An 18178-nucleotide genomic window follows, 5' to 3' on the forward strand; every position below is an offset into this window, starting at 1 on the left:
AAGACGACTACTTGGCTGCATGTCATTGCCTCAAGTTGAAAGAGGAAAGAAAGCTTTCTCCAACTCAGTAAAGAAAAGACAGAGGTAATTGTATTTGGTAGAAAGGAGTAAAGACTCAAAGTCGGTGCTCATGGTGACACCGGAGCTCTGAGAGCTAAAGATCTGTGTAAAACTGTGGACATTCACAGAGCACTTTACATGATTAAAGGGTTCTTTGCATCACAAAAAGGTTCTTCAGATTGATGGAGAATCTGCTGTAAACCTTTTTCGAAAGGGGGTCCATATAACACCAAAAAGGATTCCACTATTTTTACAAGCCAAGGAACCCTTTTTGGTGAGAGTATAAATTTATAATGATTTTCTAAAACCACTTCTCCATCGGGGTGACGGGGGGTGCTGGAGCCTAACCCAGCACTCACAATTCAATTAGTACAGTATATTTCTATTTTGTTTGAACCAGACAAGCTTTTCACCCTGAATACATAAAAAATTGGCATTAAAGTAAATACGATTAGCAGAAATGACCACTGCACTGTTGACCATTAAACAGTGGCTCAAAAGTAGAAGAGCAAATATCAGCACAATAAACTGTATATACAATTGTGTGGAAAAGTTTGGTCAAGTTAATTGATACTTTATTAATCCCACAAACGGGGAAATTCCACCTCCGCATTTAACCCATCCATGCAGTGAAACTCCACATACACACTAGTGAACACACTAGGGGGCAGCGAGCACACTTGCCCAGAGCAGCCCTATCCACAACGCCTGGGGAGCAGTTGGGGGTTAGGTGTCTTGCTCAAGGACACCTCAGTCACAGACTGTCAGTGCCGGGGATTGAACTGGCGACCTTCCGGTCACAGGGGCAGTTCTCTGACCTCCAGCCCACGACAAATTAAAAGCTCTTGGAAAAAAGTGAACACATCCTTTACACAGGAACACGTCTGCACATCTTAATGCACCATTAATGTTGATTTACTGAATTTAGCATGTGGGGGAAAAATCAGTCGTGGGCTGCAGGTCAGGGAACTAGCCTTGTGAGCAGAAGGTCGCCAGTTCAATCCCCTCAGCCAACAGTCCAGGACTGAAGTGCCCTTGAGCAAGACACCTAACCCCCAACTGCTCCCCGGGTGCTGCGGATTGGGCTGCCCACCACTCCGGGCAAGTGTGCTCACTGCCCCCTAGTGTATGTGTTCACTAGTGTGTATGTGGGTGTTTCACTGCACTGATGGGTTAAAAAAATCAAATCAAAATCAAATCAAATCAGATTTATTGTCACATCACAAGAGTACAGGAGTACAGGTGAGTGAAAAACTTGGGTGCATGTTCCCACTGAATGCAGCGACAGTATTTACAACAGGAAATAGTAATAATAATAAGTAGAAGAAGGAGGGAAAAAAAAAAAAATAATATATATATATATATATATATATAGATATGCAATAAACTAACTTAAACAATATACACAGACATATTGCACTGAATGTGAGGTAGAGGGTCATAAAATAAGATACTGCAATGCTGTGTACATGTGCAATAATCTTGTATGTGTGAGAGTGCGGAGATAGTCCAGTAGGTGACTTGGAGTCACTAGAGTAAAGTGCACGGTAGAGAATGAGTCCGAATGTGCAGTGTAAAGTGAAGTAAGTGGAGTGCAGGGTAAAGTGCAGAGTGCATTGAGTTCGTATGGGGTGGCAGTGGGGTGGGTAGGGCAGAACACTGTTCTACTGACTGTTCCACAGTCTGGTCGCCTGGGGGAAGAAGCTGTCTCGGAACCGGTTGGTTCTGGTCTTCAAGCTTCTCAGCCTCCTTCCACTCGGCAGTTGCGAAAATAGGCAGTGGCTTGGGTGGGAGGGGTCCTTCATAATCTTTCTGGATTTCTTCAGGCAGCGGCTGGTGTATAAATCCAGAAGGTTTGGGAGCTGAACTCCCGTGATATATTGTGCTGTGCGTACTACCCTCTGCAGGGATTTCCTTTCGAGGGCGGTACAGCTCCCGTACCAGGTGGTGATGCTGCCAGTCAGGATACTTTCCACAGAATTCATTCCTACATAGGAGGTCAAATTCCTCTGTGTGAAAAACACAGTTCTGAATTATAAAATGTTGCCTGTGCAAAAGTAGTAGCACATTTTATACTTTGAGTTTTATTTTTTACAGCATGTTAAACTCAAATACATAGAAATTACACATTAAAATGACTGAAATGGTCATATTTAAGTTCTCTGTAGAGGATATTTTCGCCCACGTTCACTTCAAACATCACACTTTGTTCACACTTTGGCAAATGACTGCATTTTAATTACATCACATCTGTCCTTACCTGTACTCTGTACTTGTATTTTATTAATCTATGAATGAAAAGTTTAAATAACACACAGCTTTAATGTATTTGGTGCATATGGTGGGATATGGGGTTCTCAGGTTGTTTACTTTGGGGGTGTTAGTTACCTCCCTTGGGGGCTTTCCTTTAGCCGGCCTAGCTCTCACAAAATAATGTAGGAATGAATTCTGTCAAGTCACTGATGTAAAACTATTAATAATACATTTTCATGGTTTAGAGACTAGATTATTTCAGGACTGTCTTATGAGTGACGTGCTTAGGCAGTTCTTTGAAAGGCTCATTGGTAAAAGGACACTTTATTAAGTTGAATTAAACATAAGGTATTTAATATGCATTCATTTCTTATTGGTTTTGCTTGTGCATGACTGCAGCTGTAAGAGCGTTTATCTAATGGAACATCACCTTCACCGCAGACTGAGCACAGCTGCACATCTCATATCTCGCGCGGTGAAGGACTGAGAAGAGCGGAAAACCATGGCAGTTCGAAAGCTGTCAGCCCACCAGATCTAGGCTACGTGCCAAACCATGAAGACCACCACAGAGAGCTTCAGGAAAGGGAAGTGTCTTATTGTGCTGTATTTTGAAACCTTTCGCGCACTGAGAACAAAAAATTTGCAATATATCATCAACGTCAAAACAAAGATACACACACACACACACACACACACACACACACACACACTTTCTAAGCCACTTCTCCCTCAGGGTCGTGGGGCGGTGCTGGAGCCTGTCCCAGCGGTCAATGGGCGGAAGGCAGGACACACCCTGGACAGATTGCCAGTCCGTCGCAGGACACAAAACAAAGATAAATTACACAAGTAAATGTGGAAACTTTTAAATGTGAAGAAATGTGTGAACTCATTTACACACACCCAATAACATGGAGTTTGAATGGGACACCCAAATGTTTGCACACACCTGTATCTCCATTTTTGTTGTTTTTCTTATTTTCTGTTCATTTTTTGCACAGTTTGAAAATACGAGCTGTTCTCAACATAATCGGAACATGTTCTGAAGAATGGACCAAAAGAAACAGTCCAAAACGAATTAGAACGAGTGTTGTTACTTAAAAGTGTTAACTGTTGTAAGATTGCGAAAATGGGAAAAATTTCCAAAAGGAGTTTTGTCAGTTTATTGGATGAAACCGCTGGACAAAACGTTTTTTATGATAATGAAGGAAATACGAAAAACAGAAATCAAGACAGTAAAATCATGCTAAATATGAAAAGTTTAACAAAGGTGAAATAAAATTTTTAAAATGGGCTTAAGCGCCTTTAGGGCGCCCATCATCCCAGAATCGAGAGAGCGATCAATCTGTCAATCCTTTCCGTGGCCTTTTCCCCTCAAAAAGAGCAGTCCAGTGTCTTCAGAGCCACACACCTCCCGCCACACACCTCCCGCTCTCTCCCTCTAATTTTATAACCCCAACCAGAGAGACCCTCGTCGTCAATAAGCGGTGAAGTGTCGTCAATTTAAGTGATAGTTGCCCCTCTAATCTATGCGTGTGTAGGTTTTGTATGTAGGTATGTGTATGTGTATGTGTGTGAGGGTGTGTGTGTGTGTATGTGTGTGTGTGTGTGTGTGAGGGTGTGTGTCTGTATGAGTGTGTGTGTGTGTGTGTGAGGGTGTGTGTGTGTGAGGGTGTATGTGTCTGTGTGAGTGTGGGTGTGTGTTATGGTGTGTATGTGTGAGTGTGTGTGTGTGTGTGAGGGTGTGTGTCTGTGTGAGCGTGGGTGTGTGTTAGGGTGTGTATCTGTGAGTGTGTGTGTGTGTGTATATGTGTGTGTAAGTATGTGTGTGTGTGTGAGGGTGTGTGTGTGTCTGTATGTGTGTGTGTCTGTATGTGTGTGTGTGTGTGAGGGTGTATGTGTCTGTGTGAGTGTGGGTGTGTGTTAGGGTGTGTATGTGTGAGTGTGTGTGTGTGTGTGTGTGTACATGAGTGTGTGTGTGTGTGTGTGTGTGTGTGTGTAAGTGTGTATGTATGGAGCCTGACTCTGACAGCTTCCATTGAGTCAGACGACCTCGACCATCACCCAGATAATCTCTAGGCACAAAGGAAAGTCGACCCAGTGGCACATTTTAAACTAACTTCTGTAATGATTATATTTCTGATTCTTTTTAATACCATTAAATAACATATAGCTGGAAGGGCAAGATCCCCAGATCCCTTACAACATAAAGTATGTTTTATCCTCTAAAGTTACAGTTTCTGAGATGCAAGGTCTTTTTCTGATATCAGCAATATGCTAATACTGGGGGCAGTCGTGGGCTGGAGGTCAGGGAACCGGCCTTGTGACCAGAAGGTCACTGATTTGATCCCCAGAGCTGACAGTATGACTGAGGTGTCCTTGTGCAAGATACGTAACCCTGAATTGCTCCCTGGGTGCTGTGGATAGGGCTGCCCACCGCTCCGGGTAAGTGTGCTCACTGCCTCCTAGTGCAGGCCCGTAGCCAGGGGGGATCGAAGGGTTCGTTCGATCCCCCCCAGTGCCTCCATCCCCCCCCGCCGCCCCCTCGCCCCTCAAGATAGGTAGGCTATTCAATGAATGAATTGTTAATCTCCGGTGAATATACATCAAATCTTAATTTACAATATCACATCCAGACTAATAAAAAAGAGAAGTAGACTCAGAGAAGTGAGGAGTAAGAAAAATGGTTAATGTTTCTCTTTCCACGTTTTGTTCAGACTGTTTTACACCAATCCAGTAGGTGGCGGTAATTCCCCCATTTCTGTGTTAGCTAGTGGAAAGAATAAGAATCAGGGGATTAAGTTACTTGAGAAAATGGGTAAAAAAGAAGACAAGGAGCGAAAACGGAAGAAATCGGCGGCAACATTGTCCCAAAACATTGGTGACTTGTTCAATAAAAGGCCCAAAATCGGTAAACTGCTGCTGCTGAGTGCAGGGCTTCTATTTCCTTACAACTCCCCTGCGTTAACAGTGCTGGACAGACAATGGTGGGTCATTTCATGTGAAATCAGACACTTTGGGGCCCGACCAACACGGATTTTAATCAAACTTTGTGTGCCTTTTTAGTGGCAATGTAGAACCCCAGAACTGCATTTGCATGAATCTGCCACTAATATAAAGGGAGAAATGGACTAAGAATGTTTTAAGTAAGAGGGTAGGGCACTACACATTCAACCTTGATTATGTCCATTTAAATTACAAACAGATGCTTTTGATGCTGTTTGAAAGCTCTTTTCTGGCTCTACAGAGTACACAAACAACATTGAACTCAACAGTTAGCAGAGTATAAATTATGAGATATTAAAATACTAAAATCTGAATATAAAAAAAAATATTTTAAAATGGTCAGTATCTTTTCCACACATAGCCTGCAATGTCATGAACAACCTCTGAAATATTAGTGGCAGATTCATGCAAAAATTCAGTTCTGGGGTTCTACATTGCCCCTAAAAAGGCACACAAAGTTTGATGAAAATCTGTGTCGGTTGAGTTCCAAAGTGTCCGATTTCCCGTAAAATGACCCTAAAGGAGAGGAAAAACAGACAGACAGTGAAGGCAAGACCCAATTAAAAAATAAAGAAAAAGAAGGCGAGATACAAAAGATGGAGAGGAAAAATAGACAGACAATGAAGAAAAGCAACAGAGACAGACAGCAACAGAGATACAGAGGAGGGAGAGCAACAACAGACCTAGGTGAGCAAAAGAGAGAGACAATGAAGTCCCAGCACAGTTGTAGGAAGATTTGAATGAGACAGAACACTTCAATTTATATCATTATTATTATTATTCTTCGTTTATTATTCGTTTAAGTTTTAATGACCATACCGATAGTGTACCTCATGAAGTAATTCTTATCTATTTATGTCAACAGTACAGAGACAGGCAATAAAGGACAGCAACATCAGAGACAGACAATTAAGGGCAGCAACAGAGACAATGGAACATAGCAACAGACAACTGAGGTGAGCAACAGAGACAGACAATGAAGTCACATCACAGATGTAGGAAGTTTGAGTAACACTTACATTTATATCAGATTTATGTTAACAGTGGGGAGCAACAGACGAACAAATAAGGACAGCAACAACAGACTCACAACAAACTTATAATGAATAAAATATGTCTAAATTAAAAGGTTTGAAGTGTGCTCGTGTATTTAGGGGGCATTGGAGTAGAGAGCCAAATGAAGTCCACTTTTGGGGGAAAAAGACCCCCCCCATCACAATGCTGGCTACGGGCCTGTAGTGTGTGTGTGTGTGTTCACTAGTGTGTCTGTTGTGGGACTAATAAGGGTCACTTAATCTTAATACACAAATCCACTCAGGGCCAGATGTGCACACCTGAGCAAACACAGCAAAATATGTCTCAATGCAGCCACAATATAAGCTTGACATGCAAATTTAATTAGTCTACAATTTACTTTATTTAAGCTGTTGAGGTTTAGATAATCTTCCAAACTACACACAGGACGGCCTGCTAAAGAGATGTTAGACACTAACTTTTGAGCAATGTGTAAGATTTAGTGGCATCTAGATGTCAGGTTGCAGATTGCAACCAACTGAATCCTGCCTAGTAGAACCACAAATCAAAAAGGGAAATTTTGACCTGTGGTGTCCCACAAGGATCCATTCTTGGGCTCCTACTGTTTAGTCTTTATATGCTACCACTGGGCCAAATCCTTCAAAAATAATAAAACACATCATAGCTATCAAGACAAGTAGTTGGTTCTATTGACACTGTATGTCATTGCCTCAAGTTGAAAGATGAAAGAAAGCTTTCTCCATCTCAATAAAGAAAAGACAGAGGTAATTGTATTTGGTAGAATGGAGTAAAGACTCAAAGTCGGTGATCTTTATGACACCAGAGCTCTGAGAGCTAAAGATCAAGTCAGAAATCTTGGCATAACAATTAATTCAGATGTGAATTTGAGCAGCCATATGAAAACAATAATGAAAACAGCCTTTCACCATTTCAAGAATATGTTAGTTTAAAAAGTTTTATGTCACAACAAGACCTAGAAACACTAATTCATGTATTTATCTCTGGCAGACTGGACTACTGCAGTGGTCATTTTACTGGCCTTCTCAAACCACTAACCACAATCAAACCGCTACAGCTTATTCAGAACACACCTGCTAGAATGCCTTATGGTGGCCAACACATTTGTCCTGCCATCTGTCCTGATTTTGTTTTGCTTCTTAATGGTTTTGCTTCTTTGACAGTGAGGATACACTACAGTCTACACATGGTAGATGACTGTGGGCTGCATAGACTAGTTCAGTAGTCAAACAGGAACCTGAAACATCCACTAGTCGGCACTGTGGGCAGCATGTTGACCACACAGGGCTTGGCCTGATTTCAGTAATGAAATACTGTGATGAAAAAATAAACAGTGAACAGGCAGGAGGGTTGACACATCTTTTTTTCTGCTAACTGCAAAGCCCAGAGTACTTTATTAGTGTGGAATACTTCATGAGATCAAACAAAGAGAGGTGTTTGAAGGCATGTTCACAGATAGACCCCAGAGGGGGCTTAATCTCCTGCACTTTTTCCCTCAAACAGGTGCCTGTACAAGTGATTCAATGCAGTGTTTCAGGAAATAGAGCAGATAGAGCTGCTGGTGTTGGCTTCGGACTTTGTTTCTCAAATATGTGCCACGCTCAGTTTGGGCGTGTTTTCTTGTGTTATGTAAGGTTTCACAGCCCGCGTCCCTGGTTTACCAGATTCTACATTATGTTTATGTTCAATTTCATGCTCTGTGTACAGTCTAACATCCACCTTACCACACAGCTTGAGAAGAGTGCACTGTGGAAAGTTTGGTTCAGACCAAAAAAGTTTGAGAAGCACTTTAAAAGTGTTATTCATTAAAAGAGAATTGAAACTTTATACTGGACAACTGATTATTTTGATTATATTCTATTATTTTTTATTTTATTTCTTTGCACTCTAATGATGGCTATTATTATCTAACCAGCACTGTCCTGTGAGGTGCACAGTGTGGATGATGGTGGGCTGATTCGGGTCATTTTCAGACAGAATTTTTGTTGTACTCAAGTCTGTTTTGGACTCAAAACATGACGATGTCATTCAGTTCGGGCTCATCTGGGGTTCAAACTCAAAGCACAGTCCTGATTGTCGACTCAGTTCAGGCTCAGGCTTGGACAAAAAGTTCTCAGGCTGTATTCGGGTTCGGACCAACATTTTAGGATCCAGTAATAGATTGGCTAGATAGACTGCCTATTAGTTTCCTCTCGGAAACTCTGACCTGCACGTATCTCCATGCTGCTGGACATCCGGCCAAGAAGGAAATGATGATATCTTTAAGAAAACGACACAGTCCATAATGGGGTTATTTTTGAACAACCGAATGGCAGAAAGAGACGCTAATAACTCCATGAGCCATGTTTCTGTTATTGTATAAAAAACTCTATTGAAGACATTGCAATAGAATTATTCCTCTCATAGTTCTAGTAATTAGATGGCATAGTGGGTGACACTGCAGTTGTCTCTGTTAAAGAGGAAGGTTCAAACCCATGTTTGGACAACTGTGGAAAAGACTGTACTTTCATCTGAAACACAGTCTCTCTTCGTTTTTTCCGTTTGAGCCCCTGCTCTCCAAAATGTGTCCCTCAGGCCTAGTATGGGTCCATAAGAGGCCTAAACACATGACTCTGTTTTCTGCCCTTATTACGAGGAATTTCAAACATGAGGGTTAAAACTAAAGAGGACATTCCTACCTGACAACATACCAAACCCACTGCATGTAAGATTTGATTTGGAGATCTGATTTGTAGTGTGTTGTTCTGACAACACCCACAGATTTCTGCTGTAGCAAAGTAACTCAGCTCAAACTCAAGGAAGAAACAGCTCTATAGCGTGTCTGAAAACAAAGAGCGAAAAATAGGATTCATTCCCACAAACAGACAACAAGTGCCTGTAAGGTACAGAAAATGGCTTCTCTCTCTGAGGATGATTTCTCCTGTCCTGTGTGCTGTGAATCGATCAGGGATCCTGCTGTTCTGAGCTGCAGTCACATAGTGTGTAAATCCAAAAAAGTTTGCTTTATTGTTGTTTCTTCGGTTTTTGACCCTTTGCACTGTTTTCACCAGCATCCTCTGTTTAACGTTGTGTGTAGTAGCTATTTTGACAACATGCCGTCTGAGTAAACGAAAGAAAAACTGCATACTGTGGACATGCTCAGCACAAGAGGCTCATATGTGGTGTGAAAATCAAAGAGCAAAACGGCACCTGTATCTGCCCTGACATGCCTTTCAGATACGCCTTTATGTACCATATAAGACAAACTTGAGACGACATGCCCAGCTTAGCGCTGCAACAACAGAACTTTCGGATGTAAAGCAATGAAGGAACATCTCAGCAACACGACGGAAAACAGAGTGAAGAAACAAGTGCCTGTCCATTACTGACAATGGCTTCTGGATCTGAAGATGATCTCTCCTGTCCTGTGTGCTGGGAAATCTCTGGTGATCTTCTTCTACTGAGTTGCAGTCACAGCGTCTGTAAATCCTGTCTTCAGCAGTTTTGGGACACCAAAGGATCCAGAGAGTGTCCGGTTTGTAGGAGAAGATGTTCAATGGATGTTCCATTTGATTTTTCTTTAAAGAGTCCTGTAGGCAAGGCCAAAACACTCTGCAGTCAGCACGGAAAGGAGCTCAGACTGTTCATGCCAACCACAATTGCTGTAGGCTTAAGGAGATAGCACAAGACTGCAAGGTAGGCTGAAATTACACATTACAATTACACTAAATTACACTAAAGTACTAGGGGGCAGCAGTTTTTCATATTTCATTTTTTGTTTCAATTGTGACCGTCTGCACATCACAGCAGAAATCAAGACTTAGCAGACCATGACACATCTTTCCTGTCTTCAATTGTCCACTCACCGTCTTTCAACTAGCCTCAGTTTTCAGTTCTTGGCTTACTGAAGTGGACAAAACACTGCCTGGTATTCGGGGTATCCCATGTCGGTTGTCTTCTCCAGGGTTGCTGGGCTGCTAATTCACTCACCATAGTGGCATTGATTAGTTTATCAGTTGTTCTTGTACTACTTTACACTTATGTATACAGTTGTTCATTAACTGAGTACTTACTCATCTCCTCTTTTGCCTTAAGCGTGAGAAATAAGGAACAGTCACTCTTCAATCCAACTCTTAGGAAACTGGGCAAGTTTTCAGATTTATAAATATGTTACTTGTTTTACAGAGGCATCCATGGCATAGTTACAGTTGTTAGGCTAAGAAGAACCAGTTGGGTGAATCAATCTGCTATAGCGCCACCTTGAGGCAGAGCAGTGCTGCATCTATAGTTAAAAATATCAAAGCCAGAAGTTTTCCCTGAATTTGTATTTGACCTTGTCATAATACGTTTATTTTTCCGGACCCCCCCCTCCAGAATTTTGATACATTCCGGGATCCAAGAGGACCCCCTGTGTGTTGTACCCTGGAAGTGGACATATTTTCCTGATCACCGTTGCTGTAAAGAGTGACTGAGTTACTGTAGACTTTCTATCAGCATGAAGAAGTCTGGCCATTCTCCACTGACCTCTCTCATCAACAAAGCCACTGACCTGCCACTTTTGATTTTCGCACCATTCTGTGAAACTCTAGAAATGTGATATTATCAGGAGCTCAACAGTTTCTGAAATATTCAAAACATCTCTGTCTGGCACAAACAACCACATCTCACTGAAAACCACACTCCTCATTCCAATGTTTGATGTGAACATTAACTGAAGCTCTTGACCCATTTTATGCACTATACTGCTGCCACATGATGGGCTAAATGGATAACTGCATGACTGAGCAGGTACAGGCGTTCCTAATATAATGTACATATTTTGTTAATGTATTTGTTTCAGAATGAATTGAGTGCTGAATTGAAGTTCCTACAGTCGAAACAGAAGACTGTTCAAGAAAGTAAACTGAACTGGGAACAAACTGCTGAACATATAAAGGTCAGAATGAAGAACCACAGCCATTCTAAGTTTCACGTCATTGCATGTTCATCATATGTTCATTTGAGTTACTCTCTATTTCCAGTCTCAGGCCCAGGACACAGAGAGGCAGATTAAGGAGGAGTATGAGAAGCTCCACCAGTTTCTACGAGATGAAGAGGCAGCCCGGATAGAAGCTCTGAGGATGGAAGAGCGGCAGAAGAGTCAGATGATGAAGGAGAAGATTGAAAAGATGAGCAGAGAGATGGAAGCACTTTCAGCCACAATCAGAGCCGTAGAAGAACAGATGGAGGCTGAAGACGTCTCCTTCATACAAGTGAGGACAGTTTAGTCAGAGTTTGCACTGAATGGGAGAAAGTAATGCTTCTTTTGTTCTTTTCTGTAAGAGGAAATACATTTTAAAATCATGCCTTCTCTGATGTTACTCATTGTTTTACAGAACTACAAGGCCACACTGGAAAGGTAAGTGGTGTGTCTTCTATCTCTTTGGTTAGAAAAAAGTCATATTCATATTCATACTCTGGAGAGCACCCCAGAGTCAACCCTGCCAATCGTGCCTCCTGGTACTCCAGAGAGCACCCCAGAGTCACCTGGTGTCCCACAGTACTGGGCAGCCAGCATAGACACTTTTAAAAAGGGGCTCTTTCTGGTGTGATAGAGAGGAGGACGCTGACTTTGCCGCCACACACCAGAAAGAGCACAGTGTGGGACCAGGAGAGAAAGAAGGGACTCCTTAAAGTAAGGCTGTACTAGTCCTATTTACTAGTTATTTTTTCATTTAGATACATGTAAATACAGTACTTTGGAGTTTGTGTGTGTCTCTGAGCTCTCATTGGGTTTCCCAGTCAGCGTGCATTGGCCCCTTCCCTGTTTCTATATTAAACATTGCCATGATGCGCTCACAATTTGACCCAGTTGACTTAGAAAATTAAGAAAATGAACTTAAATGGGTAATGACTCTAGAGGGCGTTTCACTTTGTCTAATACACAAAACATCTGACAGGACAACAAACCGCCTGTTTCAACCTCCGGTTGAACAAGCCCTTGTCCACTTGGCCTCATTTCCCCTCAGGGGAATCCCTGGCACCATCTTAAGGTCAGTCCCATCGCTCTATGAGCTCAAGTGAAGGGTGTTAGATGAGCCTTAGCAGAAGCGAGGAATCAAGTGGCCACCAAGCAGCAGGAGAACTTACAGAGCGTACAGGTTAAAGTGTTGTTGTGTAAGCCAGTGGAGACACTGTAGGTCAGGGGTGTCCAGTCTTATCTGCTAAGGGCTGATGACGCTACAATGTGTTGATTGATTGATGATATGGTTTCTACTTCTGTCTGAGTTTCTTTGGGAATTTCACGTCAGTATGGCGCGGTATATACGCTAAGGTCTTCTGTTTGACCTTGGACAGAGTCTATCATCTACTGACACTCTTTGGGACAACGTTGCCTTCCACCACTCAGAAAAATAAAACATTACTCTTATTTGTTTATAGTATTTTGGATTGCACTGACCTAAAATGCATTTCTGAAAAAAACTCTGTAATATTCTTAAACATTTCAGCCTTATTTACAGTAGAGTGTGAGCAGATAGAACAGCACAGAACAGTTGTTATTCACACAGTGAATAAATGGGTAACACTTTACATTAAGTATCGACTAACTAACATGAAGTAATGCATTAGTTAACATGAAGTAATGCTTTAGTTAACATGAAGTAATGCTTTAGTTAACATGAAGTAATGCATTAGTTAACATGAAGTAATGCTTTAGTTAACATGAAGTAATACATTAGTTAACATGAAGTAATGCATTAGTTAACATGAAGTAATGCTTTAGTTAACATGAAGTAATGCATTAATTAACATGAAGTAATGCTTTAGTTAACAAGAAGTAATACATTAGTTAACATGAAGTAATGCATTAGTTAACATGACGTAATGCTTTAGTTAACATGAAGTAATGCATTAGTTAACATGAAGTAATGCATTAGTTAACATGAAGTAACATGACGTAATGCTTTAGTTAACATGAAGTAATGCATTAGTTAACATGAAGTAATGCATTAGTTAACATGAAGTAACATGAAGTAATGCTTTAGTTAACATGAAGTAATGCTTTAGTTAACATGAAGTAATGCATTAGTTAACATGAAGTAACATGAAGTAATGCTTTAGTTAACATGAAGTAATGCTTTAGTTAACATGAAGTAATGCTTTAGTTAACATGACGTAATGCTTTAGTTAACATGAAGTAATGCTTTAGTTAACATGAAGTAATGCATTAGTTAACATGAAGTAATGCATTAGTTAACATGAAGTAACATGAAGTAATGCTTTAGTTAACATGAAGTAATGCTTTAGTTAACATGAAGTAATGCATTAGTTAACATGAAGTAATGCATTAGTTAACATGAAGTAACATGAAGTAATGCATTAGTTAACATGAAGTAATGCATTAGTTAACATGAAGTAATGCATTATTTAACATGAAGTAATGCATTAGTTAACATGAAGTAATGCATTAGTTATCATGAAGTAATGCATTAGTTAACATGAAGTAATGCATTAGTTAACATGAAGTAATGCATTAGTTAACATGAAGTAATGCATTATTTAAACATGAAGTAATGCATTATTTAACATGAAGTAATGCATTAGTTAACATGAAGTAATGCATTAGTTAACATGAAGTAATGCATTATTTAACATGAAGTAATGCATTAGTTAACATGAAGTAATGCATTAGTTATCATGAAGTAATGCATTAGTTAACATGAAGTAATGCATTAGTTAACATGAAGTAATACATTATTTAACATGAAGTAATGCATTATTGAACATGAAGTAATGCATTAGTTAACATGAAGTAATGCATTAGTTAACATGAAGTAATGCATTATTTAACATGAAGTAATGCATTAGTTAACATGAAGTAATGCATTAGTTATCATGAAGTAATGCATTAGTTAACATGAAGTAATGCATTAGTTAACATGAAGTAATGCATTATTTAACATGAAGTAATGCATTATTTAACATGAAGTAATGCATTAGTTAACATGAAGTAATGCATTAGTTAACATGAAGTAATACATTAGTTAACATGAAGTAATGCATTAGTTAACATGAAGTAATGCATTATTTAACATGAAGTAATGCATTAGTTAACATGAAGTAATGCATTAGTTAACATGAAGTAATACATTATTTAACATGAAGTAATGCATTATTGAACATGAAGTAATGCATTAGTTAACATGAAGTAATACATTAGTTAACATGAAGTAATACATTATTTAACATGAAGTAATGCATTATTTAACATGAAGTAATACATTATTTAACATGAAGTAATGCATTATTTAACATGAAGTAATGCATTAGTTAACATGAAGTAATGCATTAGTTAACATGAAGTAATACATTAGTTAACATGAAGTAATGCATTAGTTAACATGAAGTAATGCATTAGTTAACATGAAGTAATGCATTATTTAACATGAAGTAATGCATTATTTAACATGAAGTAATGCATTAGTTAACATGAAGTAATGCATTATTTAACATGAAGTAATGCATTAGTTAACATGAAGTAATGCTTTAGTTAACATGAAGTAATACATTATTTAACATGAAGTAATGCATTAGTTAACATGAAGTAATGCATTAGTTAAGAGAGTTAAAGACTTTTACTTCTACTTAACACTGTTTGCTTAATTCCATTTCAGTCAATAATGTTTAGTTGCTTGTTTTTGATGGTTCATCTTTGGCCCTGTATTAAAGCTCAATAATATATACAATATAATTTAACCTGTAACATATTCTTATGCGTGTATTCAAGAAGGAATCATACGTACCATTCTCACATAACGATCAGGCCTGGATGAGGCAGCTTGATGAAATTATTTACGTACCTTCAACCTCTCTTCTTTTAGCTTTATTTCATGATGCATATGCGTGAATGCAAATGTGACTTTTTTTTGTAAGTCCTCCTATATTTACAATTGCAAATATAAGCAATGAGTGTATACACATACATTTCATAAAAAACACCCTCAAACTTAATAAAAACCAATCATGCCTTTGTAAAGCATTACTAACATCTGTTAAACATTACCAATCCTTTATTAGGACTTGTTCAATGAATCAAACATACCTGATGTAAAGTGTAAACCAATCATGCCTTTGTAAAGCATTACTAACATCTGTTAAACATTACCAATCCTTTATAAGGACTTGTTCAATGAATCAAACATACCTGATGTAAAGTGTAAACCAATCATGCCTTTGTAAAGCATTACTAACATCTGTTAAACATTACCAATCCTTTATAAGGACTTGTTCAATGAATCAAACATACCTGATGTAAAGTGTAAACCAATCATGCCTTTGTAAAGCATTACTAACATCTGTTAAACATTACCAATCCTTTATAAGGACTTGTTCAATGAATCAAACATACCTGATGTAAAGTGTAAACCAATCATGCCTTTGTAAAGCATTACTAACATCTGTTAAACATTACCAATCCTTTATTATGACTTGTTCAATGAATCAAACATACCTGATGTAAAGTGTAAACCAATCATGCCTTTGTAAAGCATTACTAACATCTGTTAAACATTACCAATCCTTTATTATGACTTGTTCAATGAATCAAACATACCTGATGTAAAGTGTAAACCAGTATTGTGTTAGTGATCGTAAAACAGTAATGGAAGGTATACCTTTTTAAAAAGTAAGGCAAATGTGTGACCAAACAACATACTATATATGTTTTTTTTGTTTATTCACAGCATAACAGTGGTTGTGTTTATTGTATCCAGAACATTTTTATTCATTTAACATTACACAAATACAATCTGAATAAACAATTTCAGACTACTTAATTATAAACACTTACACAATATAATATTTCAGATAGAGATATATGAACGCTAGTAATAAAACAGTATTTTAACAGTTTATTGATATCAGAACCATCATTCAAATTTTATTAGAAACCCCTGCCCTGCAGCTTGGCTTGTTGGTGTACAGTAATAAACTGTAGGTCATCTTTTCGATGTATAGTCTATTTTATTTTGATACTGCTGCTTAGTTACTACCAAGTTGCTCCTGTCTAGATATTGTCAGCTAGTGGATCACTGATAAAACCTAATCAAAACCATATTCACCATGACAGTGTTACTGCTGTACTGAAAGTTGATCTATACCCAAATATACATGGTAAACAATAAGGGCTGAACTGGTTAATCTTTCAGCCCTAGTAAACATGTTATTTCTAATTGGCTGTTCAAATCGAATTGTAAAGGTACACTAAACAGAAAACAGCTTGCGAATATCCTTCAGCAGCCTGCCCAGAGGACCATCTCTGTGACATTTTCCCAACCAGTAAGTCCACTCTATTAGCTTAAGATGTTCAATTAAAATACTTTCTGTTCGATTTCCCCTCAGTCTCCATACATGTCCTTTGTATGAGGACCATGCTCTTTCTAAGTGTTGTGTGTGAGCACCAGTATGAGAGTTGACAAAGTTCCTGCTGTGATTGACAGTGAGGTGGATGTATCCCATATCTGAAAGGCCACCTCTGTATGCTCTCCATTCATCACTAATGATGGTACTTCCTTGGCGCGCATGGCGTCGCACCAGGGGAAGAAGAGCACGTCTTGACCTACGTTCCACAAGCCGCAAAACCGGTCTGCGAGTTTGACCGCGAACTCCTAATATTCCAAACACCCATTTCTTTCTCCTCCATGTTTGGCCAGCTCTACCTCGCCCATACTGTAAATAGAACAACAAAAGAAACAGTATCACTGAAACTACATTATCTACCATTTGAAGAATATATCATGCAAAAATATTTAGTGATTAGTAATAAAACCTTGAGAAAACTCAAATGGTATGACAGAAAAATCATTTGCTTTACATTCTGTTAGTGCATTGTTTTAGCCTAAATCAACATCATGGTAGCCAAATAATAAGAGTCAATGATAATAATTCATGTATTCTACAGTATCAGTCAAAACTTTGGACTGTTTAGTTGGACATTCAGTTAAATGATATGTGAGTGTCTAAATCCTGAGACTGGTACTGTAGCTGCACTGTAGTCCATCTGATTTACTGAATAGTGTTAACCCCTTTTCAAAGAATTTAGAATCGTTTACCAATTGTGTAATTTTTGCAGAGGAATTTGTCCTCAGCAACCTATATGTGCAGTGAAACACCCACATAAACACACTCTAGTAAAAACAAATATAGTAGGGGGCAGTGAGCACACGTTTCCAGAGCTGTGGGCAGACCTATCCATGACTGCCAAAAGGCCAGGATCACCAGAGGACCACCACAGAGCAGGTATTATATGCATGATTCCGAGCACTGCAGTGACACTGACGTGGTGGCGATGCGTTAGTGTGTGTTGTGCTGGTGTGAGATCAGATACAGCAGTGCTGCTGGAGTTTATAAACACCTCAGGGTCACTGCTGGACTGTACAGTCAACAGCGTCCTGTGGGCAGTGGCCTGTGACCACTGATGAAGGAACACAAACTGTGCCGCAGCAGATGAACTATTGTCTCCGACTTTACACCTACAAGGTGGACAGCGCAGCAGGTAGGGAGTAAAAAGTGTACTAATGTAGTGTCTCAGTGTGTCAGTGTTAGTAGGAGTGTCTTATAGAGTGAACAGAGAGTGGACACAATGTTTACTAACTCCAGCATCATCAACACACACTAACACAAAGCCATCATGTCAGTGTTACTGCAGTCTTGAGAATCCACCTCCCACATAACACCTGCTCTGTGGTGGTCCTGTATGCCGTGAATAAGATAGGCCACAAAGTACATCTACAGTACCAGTCAAATGTGTTCAAATGAATTAGAAGGTATGTCCAAACTTTTGGCTGGTACT

The 18178-nt window shown here is 39.3% G+C and overlaps 1 protein-coding gene across 1 annotated transcript; it reads left to right on the plus strand.

Moving 5' to 3' along the window:
- The first annotated feature begins 11112 nt into the window (after window positions 1-11112).
- LOC119263099 (tripartite motif-containing protein 35-like) lies at window positions 11113-12021 on the plus strand. Its single transcript, XM_037537188.1, has 5 exons — window positions 11113-11136; window positions 11189-11284; window positions 11370-11600; window positions 11724-11746; window positions 11943-12021. The coding sequence occupies exons 1-5, from the start codon at window positions 11113-11115 to the stop codon at window positions 12019-12021; spliced, it is 453 nt and encodes a 150-aa protein (XP_037393085.1).
- Window positions 12022-18178: the final 6157 nt, after the last annotated feature.

The sequence above is a fragment of the Pygocentrus nattereri genome, chromosome 3 (genome assembly GCF_015220715.1).
Source record: "Pygocentrus nattereri isolate fPygNat1 chromosome 3, fPygNat1.pri, whole genome shotgun sequence".
Lineage (NCBI taxonomy): Eukaryota > Metazoa > Chordata > Actinopteri > Characiformes > Serrasalmidae > Pygocentrus > Pygocentrus nattereri.

Excerpts from the sequence above, each read along its gene's own strand:
- LOC119263099 (XM_037537188.1), top strand. The coding sequence starts at position 11,113 with ATGGATAACTGCATGACTGAGCAG. Across the intron at positions 11,601-11,723 it reads AAGACGTCTCCTTCATACAA|AACTACAAGGCCACACTGGA; the intron begins GTGAGGACAGTT and ends ATTGTTTTACAG. Across the intron at positions 11,747-11,942 it reads TACAAGGCCACACTGGAAAG|AGAGGAGGACGCTGACTTTG; the intron begins GTAAGTGGTGTG and ends CTGGTGTGATAG.